Source organism: Panthera onca, chromosome B1 (genome assembly GCF_046562875.1).
Source record: "Panthera onca isolate mPanOnc1 chromosome B1, mPanOnc1 haplotype 2, whole genome shotgun sequence".
Lineage (NCBI taxonomy): Eukaryota > Metazoa > Chordata > Mammalia > Carnivora > Felidae > Panthera > Panthera onca.
Window position 1 is genome coordinate 160,414,715 of NC_138342.1, and position 18,566 is coordinate 160,433,280.

The following is an 18,566-nucleotide window of genomic DNA, read 5'->3' on the forward strand; positions in this document are numbered from 1 at the left end:
CTTTGAAGATTGGGACCAGGCTCCTAATTATAAAAGTGAGGAAAGTGAGGCCCAAAGAGGACTGAAGGGGTATGTGCTATGAGAGCTCGCCAGCCACAGAGCAAGCTCCCTCTCCTGCCTGCTGTGATTGTGGGACCAGATCGCTCTTCCTGTGTCACCATCCCACTTTCAGAGAGATGATCGGTGTTCTTCTAGGGACAGTCTCCAGTGCAAAGGGTAAAAGCAGCAGCCTAATAAGGAAATCCATATGCGATTGAGGAAGCAAGGCAGAGATATTTCTTCTGCTCAGGAAGTATCAAGTACAGAGGGAGGAACACTGAATAGAAGAGGAGGGGACCTTGCTCTGTGACCCAGAGGCAGCAGGAGCTGTAATGGCTTAGTTAGTTCCTCTAGAACTTTCTCTACTTCCCCTTTCCAAGGTTGTTGGCCAAAGTCGTACCATAAATACAGTCTGGCCCAAAATAGGAGAAGGGGTGGAAGAAAATTTTGAGCTGGAAACACTGTTCCCTAAAAATGCTGTGATCGCTGTCTAGGACAGTAATAGAAGCTAATGTAGGAGAAAATAAAGTAGGCTTCCAGTTGTTTTTAGGGGAGAAAATAGTAAAGGGAAACAGTTAATGGACCTAGGATGATACAGCCAGAAAATCCAGCCCAGGAGAAGACAGCTCTTGCTGGGAAGAACAGGCAGAGAAAGTTACTTGAGAAAAGGGGGTCTTTTCTGAAGTCCATATGTAGTGATTAAGAGAGGATATTCAGAGTAATTTCCAGACAGAAAGGACAAAGAAAATGAGGATTCAGAAACTTAGAGGATCTGAAGAGATTTTCAAAGTAGAAATGCAGAAGTGAGAATCTGATGCAAGGGAAGGGATCAAATAAATAAGCTTAAGTAGGTACGGTTCTGAGGAATCGGCAGAAGACCAGTTTGTTTTTTATACAGATAGTATAACGAATAATAGAAAGAATGCTTTGGTACAGGTAATGTAGGAATTCCGAAGCAAATAAACCTAAAGACCACCATTTACATGGTGCATATAAATATGCTCTGAAAAAGCTGAAGATCAGCTAGATTGGTGCATGTAAATACGCCCTAAAAATGTAAGAAGACGTTATTACACCAGCTGTATGCTCTTCTGAGAAGACATCATTACCAGCGTGGTGGCAGTGCTTGTAAAGGGTTCTCCAAGGGAGTTCTTCAGTTTGCTTGTTCTGTTGTTAAATTCTGAAGTAAAACCGTCGTTTTTGTTTCAGATAATATTTTATAAAAACGGTGTCAATCAAGGTGTGGCCTACAAAGATATTTTTGAAGGGGTTTACTTTCCGGCCATCTCACTGTATAAGAGTTGCACGGTATGTATCGTCTGTTCGTCCTGTGAATAGAACTTGAGGGAAATAGGTGAATGGTTGTGATGGATGACCATTGATGTGAATTCTAGAAAGAAATCTGAGTAGCCTAAGAGTGAGATGGGAATGCGTTCCTGTTGTTACTGTTTGTTCCAAAAACAGTTGGGTGTCTTAGGAAGTATTTGCTTGGATAGTTAAAAGATTGTGCAACTAGTGTGCTCCATACTTTGACTTTGAATGTGCTGTACGGTAAATGTCATTGTTCAATGTAAAGGATGTGAAGTATATGCATGCAGAAGTCAGCTTGGTGTTATATGTCATGATAACCCACCATCATTGGTTAGTAAGTGTTGCTTATACCAATCTTTTTTTTAACACGGTAAGTATTATGAAGGGTACTATGAAGGGGACTATCATCAGATCCTATTGTGGGGTTTTTTTGTTGTCTGTTTTAAGTGATTTGAAAAGGTAATATCTGGAAATTTACATATACTTTTAGTCTGTCAGTAACCACCACTGGAGTAAGATAAGGAAATCTTCAGGTAATAAACAGAAATCAACAAAAGTCTATTTTATTTACCTAATTTTTGATGGACATTAGGGTGTTGACCACTTTTAGCACTGGTAATCTATATCATTAGTTCCACTTATACCCTGAATATCATAGCTACATTTAAAAATAAAAAGTTCCCAGGTCACATTAAGCTTTTTTTCACTATTTTCCTCTGTTTTCTCCTGTCTGCTTGAATTGATCTATCCCAGGTTTCCATTAACTTTGGACCGTGCTTCAAGTATCCTCCAAAGGATCTCACTTACCGCCCCGTGAGTAACATTCACAGTGCATCCTCAGTATCTCTGCTCCTTCTTGCCACAGTTATTCTGATCACCTCCTTTCTGTTTCTTGTTCCTCCCACAGATGAGTGACATGGGCTGGGGCGCTGTGGTAGAACATACTCTGGCTGATGTCTTATATCATGTGGAAACAGAAGTGGATGGGAGGCGGAGTCCTCCATGGGAACCGTGACCAGGTCCCTCTTTCTTTGCAGACATGGACTTGCTGGGGAATAAATTGGGGAGGGAGGCCTGTTTTTGTTTTTTGAACTGTTGCAAACATTCTCCCAAAGATACCGTAGGACACAGCCTGTGCTGTTAGCAAATTAAAAGTGTGGGTGAGACTGGGAGACTCCCTGCTTTTCAACACTCTCCCCACTTCTGGTGACTGCTTCTATTTTGTGTGCCATATGCCAACAGCTGCTGACCCCAGGATCCTTTGCGCCCCCTGTGAAACTGGTGCTGTACCACGTATCCCTCCGACCAGGACTAGTTACCTTATTGTATTTTCTAAGGAGTGAATAATCTCGTCTAAGGCACTGACTTATTTAAAGACCTCTCCTTTTGTGGCATTGACTCCATCCCATCGATTTCCAAGGAAGTAGTAGGCCTGTTTCTGAGAACAGCTGAAATCAGTGGCTGTACATTCCAGATCTAAAAGGTCTTTCCTTTTGGTATGGGTTTTTATTCCTTTTGAAATATTTTTGAACACTGGGGTCTCTGAAACTACTAGGTCTCTAGAACTGTAATTGTAAAAAGAACTTGCTTGCAGCTTTAACAATTAGAAACTCTTCCCAAATAAAACCTGTCTTCAAGTGTGTGTGGCACTCTGCTTCCCTTTCGGGGTGGGTTCCTCTTGGTGACAGGGGTAGCGATGTGGGCAGTGAGGAAGAGCACAGTGGGAGGGAGGCGGGTTTCTGACTCTATCCCAACCCCTCTTCTCCTGCTTCCATCCTCTCTAGCCAGCTCAGCCACCCTTTTTCTCCAGTGGAAGTCACCTCAAAGAGATGAACAAGAGTTTAAAAGGGTTAATGGTGTCCCACCAGCATTTCCCTTTGAACGTGTATGCTAATGTGTGCACGTTGTTTTCTTGCCTTACTTACCTTCCTTCCAAGTACGTGACGATTCAGAATACTAAAAACTGGAATGTAAGAACGAGCCTTCCCTTGAGCTCCCTTATGGCTTCCCTGTCCCCCTTTTTAATACATCAGTGACAACGCAGCCTCCCAGGAATTTCCCAAATTTCATGTGACTATAGGTACCTTAACTTGGTAGCTTTGACTAATAGATTTGTCTCCTAATGAACCATCCAGGCTATTTTGGCCATTCCACATCTCTTAACAGGAAACCTAACAATCAGTGTGATTGTAGGCTGAAGGCTCAGCCTGTCACCGCTGGACACCCATTCATTCGTGGCCGGTCTTAGAGGGCAGACTTGGTCATAAAGCTGGACCATCAGAGTTTGAAGAACTCTAAGAGAATGAGGGTAGTGTTCTGTAGAGGAAGCTGGAGGTAAATTCTTTGTAACATAAATTACCACGTATTTTATTACTTGTACACCCACTCTCCATTTGATAAAATTTCTGTACATTGGATCTTCATAAATCAGGTTACAGAAATTATGATGTTGCCTATTTATATTTCATATTCAAAAGTGTGTGTGTGTGTGTGTGTGTGTGTGTGTTTTGAGAAGGTTCATTTGAAGGACTCACAGAATACCCACTCTCCATGGAGTCCTCTATAAAATGGTGTCAGTGAGCATATCATCACTGACCACTTACTTTATTCCAACATAAAATTAAACAAGTGGGGAAGTGGCTCCCAGTCCCCTCAAAGACACAGTTGCACGGTTTGGAGAAGGCAAGTTTTAACTGAGCTCCAAACGGTGGTATGCAGCAAGAAAGCCCATTTCCTTGCTTCCAGCCTGCTCTTTTTTGAAATCAGTGTGTATCACTTTACACATCTTTAGATGGTCATTTTCCCTTACTTAGCTGGGGGTGGAGGATAGTCTGTTCTAGAAATACTTTCTACAGCTCTGAGGCTCCCTGGTAAATAATAATTTGGTCTGTGCTAAAAAATAGACTACTCTATGAGATAAGAATAAATAAGAAGAAACACTTCTACCAGATATAAAATTTCAGTACCTCCATAAATATGAGCATTCCCATGACTGCTAACCTGTTTAGTTAACAAGCCGGGGCTCTGTTTCTGGACGGTTTAAATCATCAGTGCTGTTATAACTAGAATGGAAAAGTTTCAAGTGGTAATGGCTGGCTTTTCATCCTACTCGCACTTCTTAGCAAAGTAATCCCACCCCAATCTATATTTTGAAAGCATAAATTCTCTGAATCTTGAAAGGGGAATTTGCTCTCACCATATTCCCTCTTTTGGCCTTCTCTCAAAATAGTAAAACAGTGACCTGTTAAAAGCCGTGAAATTGGCAGCCCTGAGCCAAGCTGGAAGCAGATGTAATTGAGTGAACTGAAGATTCAGTTTCCAAGGCACATGGGTGGCTCGGTAGGTAAAGTGTTCAACTTCAGTTCAGGTCATGATCTTGCAGTTTGTGAGTTCGAGGCCAGTGTCAGGCTCTGCCCTGACAGTGTGGAACCGGCTTGGGAGTCTCCCTCTCTCTCTCTCTGCCCCTGTCTGTCTGTCTGTCTCTCTCTCTCTCTCTTTCTCTCTCTCTCTCAGAATAAATAAGTAAACCTTACAGATTCAGTTCCCTTGTTAGGTGTCAACATTCACAGAAGGGAAAATAATAAAATTTGTTTTTGTTTATCTTAGTAATATCATTAATTTTCTTCATTTGGTACCATCCTATCTTTTAATTACATAAATAAAAATCCTCAGTCATCACCTTCATCTTGCAATGCCTGTCAGCTACCAGTTCTAGAGTTCTTTTAAGAATTGATTTAGGCTTGGAGCACCTGGGTGGTTCTGTCGGTAAGCATCCGACTATTGATTCCAGCTCAGGTCATGATCTTGGGGTTCGTGAGTTTGAGCCCTACATCAGGCTCTGCGCTGAGCCTGCTTGGGATTCTCTGCCACTCCTGCTCTCTCTCTCTAAATAAACTTTAAAAAATGGAATTAGGCTTGTGCTTATTGTGGAAATTAAGTACTTATGAAAGATTCTGGCAGCAGATTCTAAATAATTGAGTGACCTACGTCCCCAGTAGTTTTTCCTTTTAATGAGCTCGGGGATCTAGTTTAATTAAAATCTTTGTCCAGGACTCCTTTAGCATGAAGTTGCTATTTACTAGAATGATTTTTTTTTTTAAGAGTAGAATTTTTAAACAGGTACAGACTGAAGTTTGCGTCTTAGTTACAACTCTTTATTCTGACTGGTGCCCATGGAAGAAATAGGGTAACTAGTTTAATTAGTTGCGTATCTTTTTCAATCAAGAAAACTTAGACTACATTTCTAGAACGCATCTGCTGTGGGGAGTTACTTGGTCTTTGGTGCAGCTCTCTACCTGTTTGGTAGAGGAGCAGAGGGTTGCTGGAGTCCCTTTTGTAAGACCCCCCACACACTGCCTGCGGGGAATGGAGCTCTTGAGCCCCTAAAGTATGAGGTCCCAGTCCTTGTACTTATACCCTCTGCACCCTGTGTCAGCTAGTAGCATTTTATAAAGATGTTTTTAAATAGATGTGTAAGGGCCCAGAAGGAAGTTTTACAAATATTTTGGAGCCCTTAACCTTCATTTCAGAGCTAATCATTGAATAGAGTTAGAAATCTCTTTCTCTTAAAAGCTCTGTCCCCATTTTCTTGGTCCTAAAATTTTGCCAGTCCCAGCATCCTAAATATACTCCAGCCCATTCCACAGTCCCCGGATGAAGAGCTTAAACAGACTTTCAGGCTTCTAGCAGGGATCTCTCTGAAGGGCATGCGAGCCAGTGCGCTAGAAACAGTTGGAAGCAGCAGGCTGGTCCTTAACACCTGGCGTCAGGAGCGGGGCTGGACTCCAGGTGCTTGCGCAGGTGGTTGGCAAAGTCCACCTGGGTCTGTGATAAGACCTGGTTGATGATCGTCTTTGGCAGCCATCCCTAGAGTAGAAGATAGAAGAATTTGGCCACCTTGTGGGTGATGTTCCCCTGTAGACACCTCTGTACCCTGTCACAAACATGGATTGCTTGGGGCTTGGTCTTCCAGCTCTGTTTATAGGTGTGACCTTGGAGTTGACCCGGGAGGACTGCCCTACTGCCCTGCTGTGTCATGACCATGTAAGAACAGGCAATTGTGTCAAGACAAAGGTCAATTGTGTGACCCTGAGCTAGCAACCATATCTTTGGGGGCCTAAGTTTCCTTCTTTCCAAACGGGCAACTACAGAGTTGAAATTTGATATGAGGTAAAAGGGAGCTATTGTAGTCTGTGGAGATGATGGAATAGCAGGCCAATACTCAAGCCTCGTCCTTCTCCCAACAGTCTGTCTCTCAAAATGGAGGAGGGTTTTTCCTGTTCTTGCAGGATCACGTGGGAGGGTAAGAGTCAGTTTTTCTCCCCACCCCCTACCCACTAGCCACCTCTTGTGCCCCTCACCTTGAGGTCAATACTGAGCAGCCACGTGAGTTTGGTCTTCGAGGGACTTCCAGCCAGGGGACGGAGCACCATGCAAGTGGGACCATGCTCTCCTCTGGCAAATGGAGAGCAGTCCAGTCAGGAGGACAAGGCAGAATGCTCTTTTTATGCTGACCAGGTATACGAGCCGCACTTCTCTGGTACCTTGTCTTTTCTAAGTCTCAGAACTATTTTGTCAAGGGTGATAAACTTAACAGTTGGCCTGGTTACCAGCTCACCGGAACACATGCTGGTTGGGGCTGGAGCCTGAAGGCCCCATGTGGTCCCTGTGAGTTGCCGGATGCCAGGGAAAGGGTCCCGGGTGATGGGTGCGGCCCCTCACAAACAGCAGCTGTGTTCTAAGCAGTATGGCTTGCATTTCAGTCGCCAGGATGGCCAGACCTGAGCGTACCAGCTAAACCTCAGCCCTACCTCATGTTTTAGAAAGTTATTAAGGTTCTTAAACTTTCTAGGAAGGTTGGTTAGGGCCGAACTTGTCTTCCTCCATATTCCTGTGCAAAAGACAGTTGAAGGTAGGGACCAAGGACTGGTTTCTTGGAGCCGAGGATTCATCACACCCTTGCCGGGCACGTGCCCACAAGCCTGCGTGAGGGAAGAGAGGTTTTGGGCGACTGCCAGTATTACCTGATGATGCCTTTCTGCTCGGGCATCTCACCGAAACATGTGGCCGTGCCAGCCAGCACGCAGGTGGAGCCTCGGCGCTTAGTGCAGCGCACACTCACGAAGTCCCGGGGCCCCACGAGGTTTCCTGCTGATTCTGCAGCCAACTCGTGGGTGATGACTGTATCTTTTCCAATCTTCTGCAGGACCTACCGGGCCACGGGGAGCCAGATCATTAGCCAGTGCTGGGGCTAAGGCACCACCCACAGCTTGCAACCTTTTTGGCACACCTTTCAGACTGGGCTCCCATGGGTTCCTGCCACCCACACCTGGACTCTCCTCACCTTAATCTCCTTGACGTTCGGGTTCCACTCTCCCATCGCTTCCATGTGCTCCACAAGCTCTTCATAAAGCCTCTCCATGGGCTGGTCCACCACCACCTCCAACCGGAACACCTTGCCCATATCTGGGACCACTTTACTCAGTACTGTGTCCCCATTTGCCTGTCAGGGAGAAAAAAAGGAGCTTCAGGATAAAGTTTACAGAAAAATATTCCTAGGCAGGAATATGACAAGGACAGGCAAGGCAGGAAGGGGAACAGCACAAAGAACTCTAAGCATGAGGAAGCCTAAAATTACTTCTTCTAAGACAGTTGGTCATCTTTCCCGCCATGAGCCTCATACATCTGCTGAAACCTTGAGCAGTGACCTGCCTGCTTCTGGACCCTTTTTTCTTGGTGGTAAATGTGGGTAGGTCCAACTGAAAAGGTCCCCCTACCTGACCTCAGAAGCTCAAATTTCCTGAGCAAAACAAAACTGGAAGCGGGAAAGTCTGGTCTACAACCAGCTCATTACGTACACACAGTATTGGGTGGGATCTTAAGGATGTTTTCAGTCCTCATTTTACACCAGAAAGATGTAGAGACCCTTAGGGCACTGCTGGGCCTCGATCCCGGATTTCCTGACTCCCAAACTAGTGTCTGCTAACTCAGAACTTGGGAGAAGGAGAGGGTTTACTTGAACTCTGGACACTAGGCAGCATGTAAGTTAAAACCACTTGCTGCGTGAGGCGGGAATTGTGAGAATGGCCTTGAGGATGGCAATGGAACAGTGAGGCACGGGGGTTCCAGGCCCACCCTCACCTGCTGGTTCTCCTTCTTCCAGCCCTCCCGGCTGCTGAGGATGCCCAGGGCCTTCTGCATGGCCTCCTCTCCCTGCTGGATATAGGCCAGCTCCTGGTCACTGTAGAGAGTGTCTTCCAGCTGAGAACCTGGATACACAGCCCAGGAGAGACCGAGCTTGCTTCCATTTCCTTAGCCTATCCCCCGCCCCCACCTGCCACCCGTGCTTCCATCCTTTGAGTCTGGATCTGCTCTTTCCTCTGAAGAGCCAAGGCCAAAGTCATAGGGTCCGGCCTGCAGGTGAAGTTAGACACACAGCTACAGCCGACAGGGGGTCTGCAGAGCCTTGCACCCCAGTCCCACCCCCTCAAAGTGAAAAAGGCCAGCTGAGGGCTAGTTAGGGGGAGGTGGGTCGTGCACAGAGCAATGTACACAAGCTCCTGCCACTGGCACAAGCCCAGAAGCGTCAGCACTCACCAAGCAGAGAACTCCGACGCTGAGCCTGGTTAATCCATGCACCCGGGGTCGGGCCCCCTAGTGCCCTCCGGTTCAGCTCCTGGCCGATGGCCAGCACGGCTTGGTGCCTCAGCCCTGCAGAGAGGAGAGAATATTGTTGCGTAGAACAGAGGAATCCCCTTAGAGCGAGATGGTTCCACCCCTTCGTTTTGCCACAGAGGAGGAAACGCATGGAGGGAGAGGTAACTTGCACAGGAACACAGATCCCTGGTGGGGTCTGAATGAGAGCCAGGCCACCTCCACCCAGTGCTGTCACTCTGTGCCAGGCTGCCTTTGGGCCCAGAGTCGGTCTTCCATCTGGGCTGGCCAGGCCTGGTGCTGCCTGGAGGCAGGGGCTGCACCAGAACGTGCTGCAGTTTCCTTCTTGAAAGGGAAAGAAGCTCTGTTCAAACAAGCAGAAAAATCCTGGCTGTGGAAGGAGAATTCAAGACCCCCAGCCCTTGAGGTCTGTGTAGCTGTCAGCAGCTGGGGTCCTTCGCATGAGTAACTGCTCTGCGTGCCACTGGGGTCTGAGCAAGGGATCTTGTTGATCTGGTGGAACAGCCCTACTGCTGGGCCGGGTCTTCTAAGCACGGCTTCCTTCTAAACAGAACCCAGGGGCGCCTGGGTGGGTGGTTCAGTCCAGTTTGGGTTTTGGCTCAGGTCATGATCTCACAGTTTGTGAGTTTAAGCCCTGCATTGGGATCCACGCTGACAGTGCAGGGCCTGCTTGGGATTCATTCTCTCTCTCTCTCTCTCTCTCTCTCTCTCTCTCTGCCTCTCCACTGCTTGCATGTTCTCTCTCTCTCTCTCTCAAAATAAACTTAAAAAAATAAAATAAACGGAAGCCTGTTCAACCCAGGGTAATTGGAAAGGACTTTAGATTGGTTTGTGTACCCCTCAGTGACTGCAGGGGACTGACTAGGATGGCCCTGGGTCCTGATTAGCTCTACCAAACCAGACTTCGGTACCTGGTTCTGCTTCCTCCTTGTAGGATGGGAACACGACTTCCTGCTGCACCCACTTCCTCTCTCTGCCTTGCTCTTCGGGGCCTTCCCCACTTTCTTTTTTTTCTCCTCTCTTCCCTGCCCATGATGTCTCAGGCCTGCCAACACTGCTCGCTGGCGTCAAGGCTCACTCCCACCTCTGCCACTGTGGCTGTGGCTCTCTTGGTACCCTTAGTGCCAATCCAGGCAAAGTTCAAGAAAGATTGGTGCCCCAGAGAGGACAGCACAAGTGACAGAATCCAGAAGAGACGGAAGCGTCTTCGTATCCAGGCCAACCATTCAGGTGGGAAAAGGGAGGTCCCAGAAGGTGAGAGATTCGCTCACATTCACCCAACAAGAGGCGCAAGTGAGATGAGCGTGGAGTGGCCACCACCACCCCCCCCCCACACTGTCCCAGTAACCACATGGCCTCCACGCGGCCAGCCCCTCGCCCCAGAACTCACCCTTCATGTTGCGAACGTGTCTATAGGAGCTACCAGCGCACAGCTTGAACGTCGCTAGGAGCATTGTTTCCAGGCAGCGGGGGACAGGCAGGGTAGCGGTGCTGCTGCCACTGCTGTTGTGGCCTCTGCTCTCGAGGGTGGCTTCTTCCCTCCTTCCCCAGCCGTCAAGGTCTGCCTCTGGGTCCTGCGGCTGTGGCTGCGCCCAGCTGCATGTCCCGTGTCTTAAATGCCCCCCAGCTGAAGGCTGTACTTCATCATCAGGAGATAAAAAAGCCATCACTCGCTATGCAAAGGAAAGGGTCAAGGGCAGAGGGATTGCCTCACGCCATGGCTTTGGCCATTTGCGGGGAGTGGGGAGGGGGAGGCGGGTGCACAGAAAGGAGCAGGGAGGTTGGTGCCAGACTCCAGCGGATGGAGCGGGGAGAAAAAGCAGCAGCTGAGGTCAAGGCGGTTTAGAAGAAAGCGTACACCATCCAACTGTGGTTTTCAAAGAGCATGTGAAATGCAGATTTCCGGCCCTTGGCCTCAGAAACTCTAGATCTAACCCGGTCTAGAATTGAGGCTAGAATGCCCGGGTTGCCGTGCAGGTATCCTGTGAACTGCATGCTACTCTTTGAGAACCCCTGCCCTGGTCTGGGATGAAGTCTTTTCCCTTTAAGGTTGAACTTGAGGTTGCTTTCAAGCCAGATTCACCTGGCCAGAGTATTGGGGGCGAGAGAAGCACACTGGCTTTGCCTCTGGCCCAGGGCCTTCTGTGTGAGAGAGTTCTGTGTCCTAGCACTGCTGTCCGGAGGCAGGGAAGGCCTGAAAAGTGGGGAGCAGTGGCGGTCCCCACTGGCTCTTGCTGGGTTCCTCACTACAGAAAGATGAAGGGGACAGGACCTGTTCAGGTTGGCCCAGTACCCGGAGCCCCTACAGAACAGGGTCCCACACCTGCCCTGTCAACTCCTCATGGAGAGTGGGAAGGGTCCAGTAATCCAGAGGCCCTTGTCCTGGGCTCCTCTCCGAGCGGTGGCTGCCTGGAGGCCCATTTCTCGAGGCCCACTGTGGGCCCTCTTCCCCTGGGAAACCTTCCTTGACCACCTCAACCTTCTGGAATGGTTTGTTCCTCTGAAGCACACCCTGTCACTACCCCAAGAGGGCTCATCATCTCAGGTCCCCTTTTGTATAACTGTTGGTATGTGTTGGCTTGTCTCTTCTGTGGGCCTGTTTCTCCTTGAGGCATGTCCCCTTCCCCGCATCCCCCCCCGCCCCCACACTCAGCTCGAGGCGGGGCACAGAGCAGGCTGGTGCTTCTCTGTTGGGCGAACAGTTGCAGGGCCACAGGGGGGGTGGGGTGGGGGCGTAGCTATGTCTTTGGCTTAGGAAACGTGCCTGTAGGCTTCGTTTCCAGCCCCTGTGGAGTCCTGGGGAAGACAACACCAAAGGGATGGGCCTTGGCCTCAGGTTCATCTCTGGCCTGGGTGAGGGGTTGAGGGGGACTTAACCTTTCACAGGCTGGAAAGAGGAGGTGCAGAGGGCATGCGGTAGAAGTCGGACACCAGGTACCCAGGCTTCTCCTCTCTGCCTGTACACGTGAGCCCTCATGCACATGTGCACCTCAGTGGAGGTGGTGGGGAGTGGGGAGGGGCTTATTATGGACGGGCGGTGCAGAAAATGTTCAAGGCCCTGCTGTTGCCATCCTGTGGAGAGTTATAGCCACTGTGAGAGGGTGCAGCTGGGGGTGGGGGGGAGACTTCGGGACTGAGGCACACAGCTGTTGCTGATGTCAGAAGCTGCCACTGACTCAGGGAGGGGTGCTGGTGGCCTCCCCCAAGGCCAAGGCCCTTTATCCTCCCTCATCCTTTCCAGGACGAATGACTAGTTAACTCTCACTGTCCCTCTGAGCAGTAAGGTGGGGGGACAGGTCTGGAATTACCTCTGGCTCTAGGAGTTGTCTGTGTCTGGCTTTGCTATTTGAGGAGGGCAGAGCCCCCAAGGAAGGAGACCAGGTGGACACAGCAGGCCAGGGAGAGAGGCAGGGCCTGGAGAAGAGAGGACTCTGTTCATTCCTTCAATGCCCCCTTGCTGAGAGTCCACTGTGCAGCCGGTGGTCAGGTGGGGAGCCTGGGGGCTGCAGTGGGGAAAGCACAGGTGTCCTACTCTCGGTCCCAGGCCTGCCTCTCGCTTCGTGATTGCGAGCCACTCACTACTTCCATCCGGACTCGCTGATCTGTGAAATGGGGATATGTTTCTTTTTCTCTTCCTGGGTGTGACCCAGCTGAAATCAGGTGATACGTCAGGAGGCCACAGAGTAAGTCCAGACTTCTTAGCCCAATCTCTGGGCCCTCCAGCTTCGCACCCTGGCTGTCTTCTCCGGCAGGGCTCAGCAAGTTCCTCAGGGGCCTGCCCTGTGCACACCTTCATGGCCGGGTAGCTCACAGCATCACCTCCCCTCAAAGATCCCCCTTGGGCCCCACTCACTCTGCTCTTTAACTAGAATTCAATACTTTTTCCTTTGGGCCCTCTTGGTAAACGTGTAGCACAGTATCAGTAAGACCATTCTCCCCCACATACACCTTTTTAAAGTTATTTGAGTACTTTTCGCTTCACAGCAAAATTGAGAGGAAGGTACAGAGATTTTTCATGTACCTCCTGTCCCCACACGTGCAGGCCCCCCCTTTTTACATGTCTGTAAGCTCCATAAGGACCTGTAAACTCTAGGAGAATTTGGCTCTTTTGCAGGTTCTTGAATCCCCAGCACTTAGCACAGTACTAGATAATGACGAGATCTTGAATCAATGTTTAATGAATGATTAGAAAGCATAGAGTCTGGTACTTTGTAAATTCTCAATAAATACTGATTTTCTTCTACTTCTTAAGGGTGATCAGCCTGGAAGTGAGGACAAACCCCGGGCTGCTTATAGGGTAAATGCTTATTCAGTATTGAAAAAATGTGGTGTTTTCCTCCATAGGCGCCACTGTGAGAGGGAAGCAGAAAGTTAATGCAAACTTGACTTGTTGGACTTGAGGTAATTATGGGTATAGTCAGTACTTAATTCCTTAATTCAAGTCGGTCACTGGTATTTCACAAGGTATCCTTATTTGATTCTTGTTTTTAAATGAAAGAGGAATCAATTTTATTTCTTTTTTAAAAAAATATTTATTTATTTTTGAGAGACAGAGAGAGAGACAGAGTACAAGTAGGGGAGGGGCAGAGAGAAGAGGGAGACACAGAATCCAAAGCAGGCTCCAGGCTCTGAGCTGTCAGCACAGGGCCTGATGCGGGGCTTGAACTCACAATCTGAGAGATCATGACTTGAGCCGAAGTCAGACTTTTCACTGACTGAGCCACCCAGGTGCCTCACAAGGTATCCTTATGTGTACAAAGGAGACTGCTAAGTATCAGTTCATCGAGGGTATGGCATCTATCCCAAGAATCCAGCACATATCAGGTATTGAGCGGATTATAGTAGCTGACGCTGAGCACTCTTTCTGTTCCAGGCACTGTTCTAAGCTCTTTACCCATATTAACTTACTTTATTCTTACAACCACCACCCAAGAGGTTGTTACTATAGTCATACCTATTTTCCAGATGAGGAAATCGAGGCACTGAGGTAAGCAGCTTGACCAAACTTAGACAGTTATGAAGATGCCGGTATGCAAAACCAGACAATCTAGTCTGTGCTTTGTTATACAGCTTAACCTTTTTTTTTTTTTTTAAGCTTATTTATTTATTTTGAGAGAGGGAGAGGGAGCACAGGCAGGGGAGGGGCAGAGAGAGAGAGAGAATCCCAAGGAGTCTTGCTTTTGTCTGTCAGCGCAGAGTGTTCGATCCCATGAATCGTGAGATCATGACCTGAGCCGAAACCAAGAGTCAGATGCTCAACCAACTGAGCCACCCAGGCACCCCTACAGCTTAACCTTTTAAAATCTCAAGTTTCTCTCTGAAAACCAGGGCCAACTATTAAGTTCTATTTGGTCCCTTGTTTCCCTTTTACTCTCCATCTCCCCTACAGGTGAGCCAGACTTTAGGTCACCTTGCCCAGGGATTTGGGCACAGAAAACAAAGCTTTCTGCCTTTTGGAATAGCTTAATCCAGAAGAGCAAACTGAAGGTGGGTGGGATAAATTTAACCTTCCAGATTTTTTTTACCTGTACACTATTTTAAGAAAATTTTGAATGAGTTGCCAACATAACTATAGCAACAACAGATAGACCAGTGGCTGGCTGCCAGGGGCTGGAAAGGAGGGAGCAGTTAAATTCAAAGGGCCAGGAGTATTGGGTACATAACTATATGCGGTTGTTAAGACTCCTAGGACTGTGTACATTGAAAGAGGGGATTTTACTGTATGTAAACGATACAGCAAAAAATCTGGTCTTAGAGATAAATCCCCAGGCCATCTGAATATCTGACCTTGAAATACACTCAGCACTGAACCCTCGCTCTTCTTTTTGTCCTTGCTAGGGGCTAGCTGGCTGCCCAGAGCAGCCACAGTTGAGGCCATTTTCTACCCCTGGGTTTAGCCAAGTGACAGCAACCACTATTGAGTGGCTGGAATTAGGGGGAAAATTTTTTTCTTTTAAAAAGGGGAATGGGTACAAAAAGGGGAAAAAGAGGCAAAGTGGTGAAGAGAGATAGGAGAAAATAAAAGAAGAACTTGATTTTATTTTCTACTTCCAGAGACCCCAGGCAGAACCGGAGAAGCAGAGAGGTAGGGGAGTCCTAACGAAGTGCACCCACCCAGATGAGTAAACAGCCAGCCTCCATTTCCTAGGGTTGGTTTTCTAATTCTTTCAGGCTAGGAGATCAAGGGATGGGATAGGAAAAATTACTTTTGATTTTGGATCACTTAACTGGATACAAGACCTGCTTAGTTGGTAAAAGCAAGCGTCCACCAAGCAGTCTCTTGCTCTTATCTGGGAGCTGCTGGAGGGTGATATGAAAGATGGGGGTGGGGCATGGCAGTTGGGAAGAAGACAGGCTGAAAGAAGAGTATGTTCTTTCCTTCCAGCAACCTTGACGCGTCGTCCCCTACCTGCAACCTCATGTTTCCCTGGGATGCTCTTCCAGACATTTTTACATCAGTTCTCTTCACTCTTCACACTTGGAGGGCTGTAGTCTAAGGTAAGAGCACATCTCCATATTCAGTGTAAGGGTCTCTACTAATCACTCCTGCTGGTTGTTCATTGGCTCCAGCTGTCCACATGTTCAGTCTCATGGGCAAAAACCTGACCTCTCCTGGATTTAATGAACAGTTGACCCTAGAACAGCAGCTGTTTGAACTGCGCAGGTACATGTATACGTGGATATTTTGATAAATAGATACATGTGGTACAGGATGGTAAATGTATTTTCTCTTATGATCTTTTTTTTTTTAATGTTTATTTATTTTTGAGACAGAGAGAGACAGAGCGTGAACGGGGGAGGGTCAGAGAGAGGGAGACACAGAATCTGAAACAGGCTCCAGGCTCTGAGCTGTCAGCACAGAGCCTGACGCGGGGCTCGAACTCACGGACTGCAAGATCATGACCTGAGCCGAAGTCGGCCGCTCAACCGACTGAGCCACCCAGGCGCCCCTCTTATGATCTTCTTAGTAACATTTTCTCTGGCCTTTCTTATAAGAATCCAGTACATAATACATAGAACATACAGAATACGTGGTGTTTATGTTATTGGTAGGGCTTCTGGGCAACAGTAGGCTGTCAGCAGTTAAATTTGTGGAGAGTCAAGAGTTACACGGGGATTTATGACTGAGTGTGTGTGTGGGGAGGCTGGGGTCCCTAACCCCTGCATTGTTCAAGGGTCAACTGTAGTTTTTTTTTTTTTAATTTTTAAAAAATGTTTATTTATTTTTGAGAGAGAGAGAGAGAGACAGAGTGTGAGCAGGGGAGGGGCAGAGAGAGAGAGAGAAAGACACAGAATATGAAGAGGCTCCAGGCTCTGAGCTGTCAGCACAGAGCCCGACGCGGGACTCGAACGCACAAACCATGAGATCATGACTTGAGCCGAAGTCAGATGCCTAACCGACTGAGCCACCCAGGTGCCCCTCGTCAACTGTAGTTCTAACAGGTTGGGGGGTCACCCTTAGGAATCAGCAGCATTGGTAGAGCATGTGCGCATGTGACCTTTTATCACAGATGACACTCTGCTCAGCTCACAATAACTCCAAGGTGACAGCTCAGACTAGACTCTCTTGCTACTTTCCTTCATTATGAGCAGGGTGTCAGTTGTAGCTTAAAGCTGCAGGATTGTTTCCGCACGAGAGCATCGGCCTGTTAACATCTGCAACCAGGATGCCTTCTTTCTACCTGAGAACCCTGGCTTCTAATGAGAAAGGAAGTTGGATGGAGCTCATCTGGTAACATGCCTTTGGAAAGGTGAAAAATGCCCCACAAATATGTACATACATAGAACTTCTTTTGGGGGAGAATGGGGGTGTGGAAATGTTTGTTAATAGCTTCTCCTCTAGTATTTTCTTGTAAGGTAGTTCCTGGGATTGGTTCCCTGACCTGGGCAGTGCTATGAATCTCACGTATGGCTCTGAGGCTACAGCTTGCCTGGTGCATCTGCTGTCTGTACCGCACTCTGCCTGAGCCTGACAGCCCTATACTCTTGGGAGCAAAATGAGACCACTTTCAGCCATCTTCACCCATGTAATACCTCTGGGTTCATGCTGACAGGGTTTCCCTGAAAAGCCCTGCACAATGAACAGTGTGAGACTATCTGGCTTTACTAAATATCCAGGACCTGTTAGTTTATCACAGCCAGGGGAGGGGAGCAGATACTGTGGTTTAAATTAGCTAAGAGTACGCAATATAAGGTCAAGGGCCAAGGAAAGGGAAAAAGAACAGCTGGGAAAGAGATACGCTGCTGTACTCAATGTCATCAGAATAAAGATGGACAGGAAAGGAGCTTTGGTAGATTATCCTTGTCTCCCTAGAAGGCAGCCTCATGGAAACCCCTACTGGAAGAAAGTATTAAAGATAATAGAAAAGTGTGAACTGAGGTTGATTCCAAAATCTAATAATGGAAGAGAGGGCTAGCAATGGTCCAGGAGAAAAAGCACCAGATTTCAGTATCTGCAAAAAGGCTGGGCTGGGCAGAGCTGAGGGCGAGCCATTGCGCCGAGCAGCCTGGAGACCAAGGAAGGAAGCAGGTAGTTGTTTCATCCTTTGGGTCAAACTCTTAGCTGCTGCTTGTGTGACAAAAGGTCAGAAAGCAATGATCAAAACTTGCTAAGGCCGGGAAATTCTATTGTGGAAATTAAGTCCCTTTTTCTCATACTGCATTCAGAATTGTTTGAAGGAGGCCGAAAAAACAAGAAAACCTAGTGAATCCCAATTTCTTGAAGGTGTCTGATGTTCTGATGCAGTGGTGCTCAGAAAAAGATGCTGTAATTCTTGTAGAGATACACAGGTTTTTCAAAGGTTGGTGATGTTTTTTTTCCCCTTTCTGTGTTAATAACAAATTCTGGTTATTAAACAGTAAGATTAGAGGCAAAACACTAGATAAATCATTACCTGCAATAGTTTCTTCACAAATTATCTACTTTAAGGGGGCACCTGGGTGGCTCAGTCGGCTGAGCGTCAGACTTCAGCTCAGGTCACGATCTTGCTATTCTTGAGTTCGAGCCCCACATCAGTCTTGCTGCTTGTCAGCCTGTCAGCAGAGTCCGCTTCAGATTCTCTGTCCCCCTTCTTTTGCCCCTCCCCTACTTGTACCCTCCTCAAAAATAAATATTAAAAAGAAAACAAAAACCAAAAAACAAATTATCTACTTTAAAATCAATCCAATGATGCATAGCTCAGCAGTCAAATGGTTTACAGATATCTGGGGCAGTTTTAAAAATACCTGAACCTGTAAAACGTTAAGTATATTTAATACTGTCAATAATTCAGACATAGGGATTGGATACAAATATCTAAGGAAAAGTTCTTTGCTCAACAGACTACAAAAAGGAAATTATCTGGAGTAATTCCACATTTAAAAAAAATGGAGTCAGGGGTGCCTGGGTGGCTCAGTCGGTTAAGTGGCCGACTTCGGCTCAGGTCATGATCTCGCAGTCCGTGAGTTCAAGCCCCATGTCGGGCTCTGTGCTGACAGCTCAGAGCCTGGAGCCTGTTTCGGATTCTGTGTCTCCCTCTCTCTGACCCTCCCCCGTTCATGCT

General features: G+C 47.6%; 3 protein-coding genes and 1 long non-coding RNA gene across 11 annotated transcripts in view; 3 read left to right on the plus strand and 1 right to left on the minus strand.

The window, feature by feature from the left end:
- Positions 1-2,992, plus strand: part of ASH2L (ASH2 like, histone lysine methyltransferase complex subunit) — a 31,352-nt gene extending 28,360 nt beyond the window's left edge. For 3 of the 4 annotated variants that reach the window (XM_060653573.3, XM_060653574.3, XM_060653576.3), the window contains 3 exons: positions 1,249-1,347; positions 2,104-2,163; positions 2,258-2,992. In XM_060653573.3, the coding sequence (XP_060509556.1) occupies positions 1,249-1,347; positions 2,104-2,163; positions 2,258-2,365 (267 nt within the window). In that variant the 3' untranslated portion in view covers positions 2,366-2,992. The remainder of the gene's footprint in view (positions 1-1,248; positions 1,348-2,103; positions 2,164-2,257) is intronic. The other variant, XM_060653575.3, reaches the window with a different exon arrangement.
- Positions 2,993-5,482: 2,490 nt separating this feature from the next.
- Positions 5,483-10,639, minus strand: STAR (steroidogenic acute regulatory protein). Its single transcript, XM_060653580.3, has 7 exons — positions 10,415-10,639; positions 8,947-9,060; positions 8,491-8,618; positions 7,694-7,852; positions 7,374-7,558; positions 6,711-6,804; positions 5,483-6,216 (listed from the first exon to the last, which is right to left on the minus strand). Exons 1-7 carry the CDS (start codon positions 10,476-10,478, stop codon positions 6,103-6,105), a joined length of 858 nt encoding a protein of 285 aa, XP_060509563.1. The 5' UTR covers positions 10,479-10,639; the 3' UTR covers positions 5,483-6,102.
- On the plus strand, positions 6,193-8,056 carry LOC144616116 (uncharacterized). Its single transcript, XR_013555065.1, has 2 exons — positions 6,193-6,652; positions 7,556-8,056. It is a non-coding gene; the product is annotated as an uncharacterized LOC144616116 (long non-coding RNA).
- A 3,535-nt stretch (positions 10,640-14,174) lies between the features above and the next one.
- Positions 14,175-18,566, plus strand: part of BAG4 (BAG cochaperone 4) — a 45,947-nt gene continuing 41,555 nt past the window's right edge. For 2 of the 5 annotated variants that reach the window (XM_081795608.1, XM_081795607.1), the window contains exons 1-2: positions 16,461-16,775; positions 17,692-17,825. The gene's annotated coding sequence lies outside the window, so the exon portion shown is untranslated. Of the gene's footprint in view, positions 15,174-15,409; positions 15,523-16,460; positions 16,776-17,355; positions 17,555-17,691; positions 17,826-18,566 lie in introns of those variants that run through there. The other 3 variants (XM_081795610.1, XM_081795609.1, XM_081795611.1) reach the window with 3 other exon arrangements.

Coding starts and splice junctions, on each gene's coding strand:
- STAR (XM_060653580.3), bottom strand. CDS start 10,478: ATGCTCCTAGCGACGTTCAAGCTGTGCGCTGGTAGCTCCTATAGACAC. Junction 9,061..10,414: donor ACACGTTCGCAACATGAAGG/GTGAGTTCTGGG, acceptor TCCTCTCTGCAG/GGCTGAGGCACCAAGCCGTG. Junction 7,853..8,490: donor GGAAGAAGGAGAACCAGCAG/GTGAGGGTGGGC, acceptor TCTCCCTGACAG/GCAAATGGGGACACAGTACT.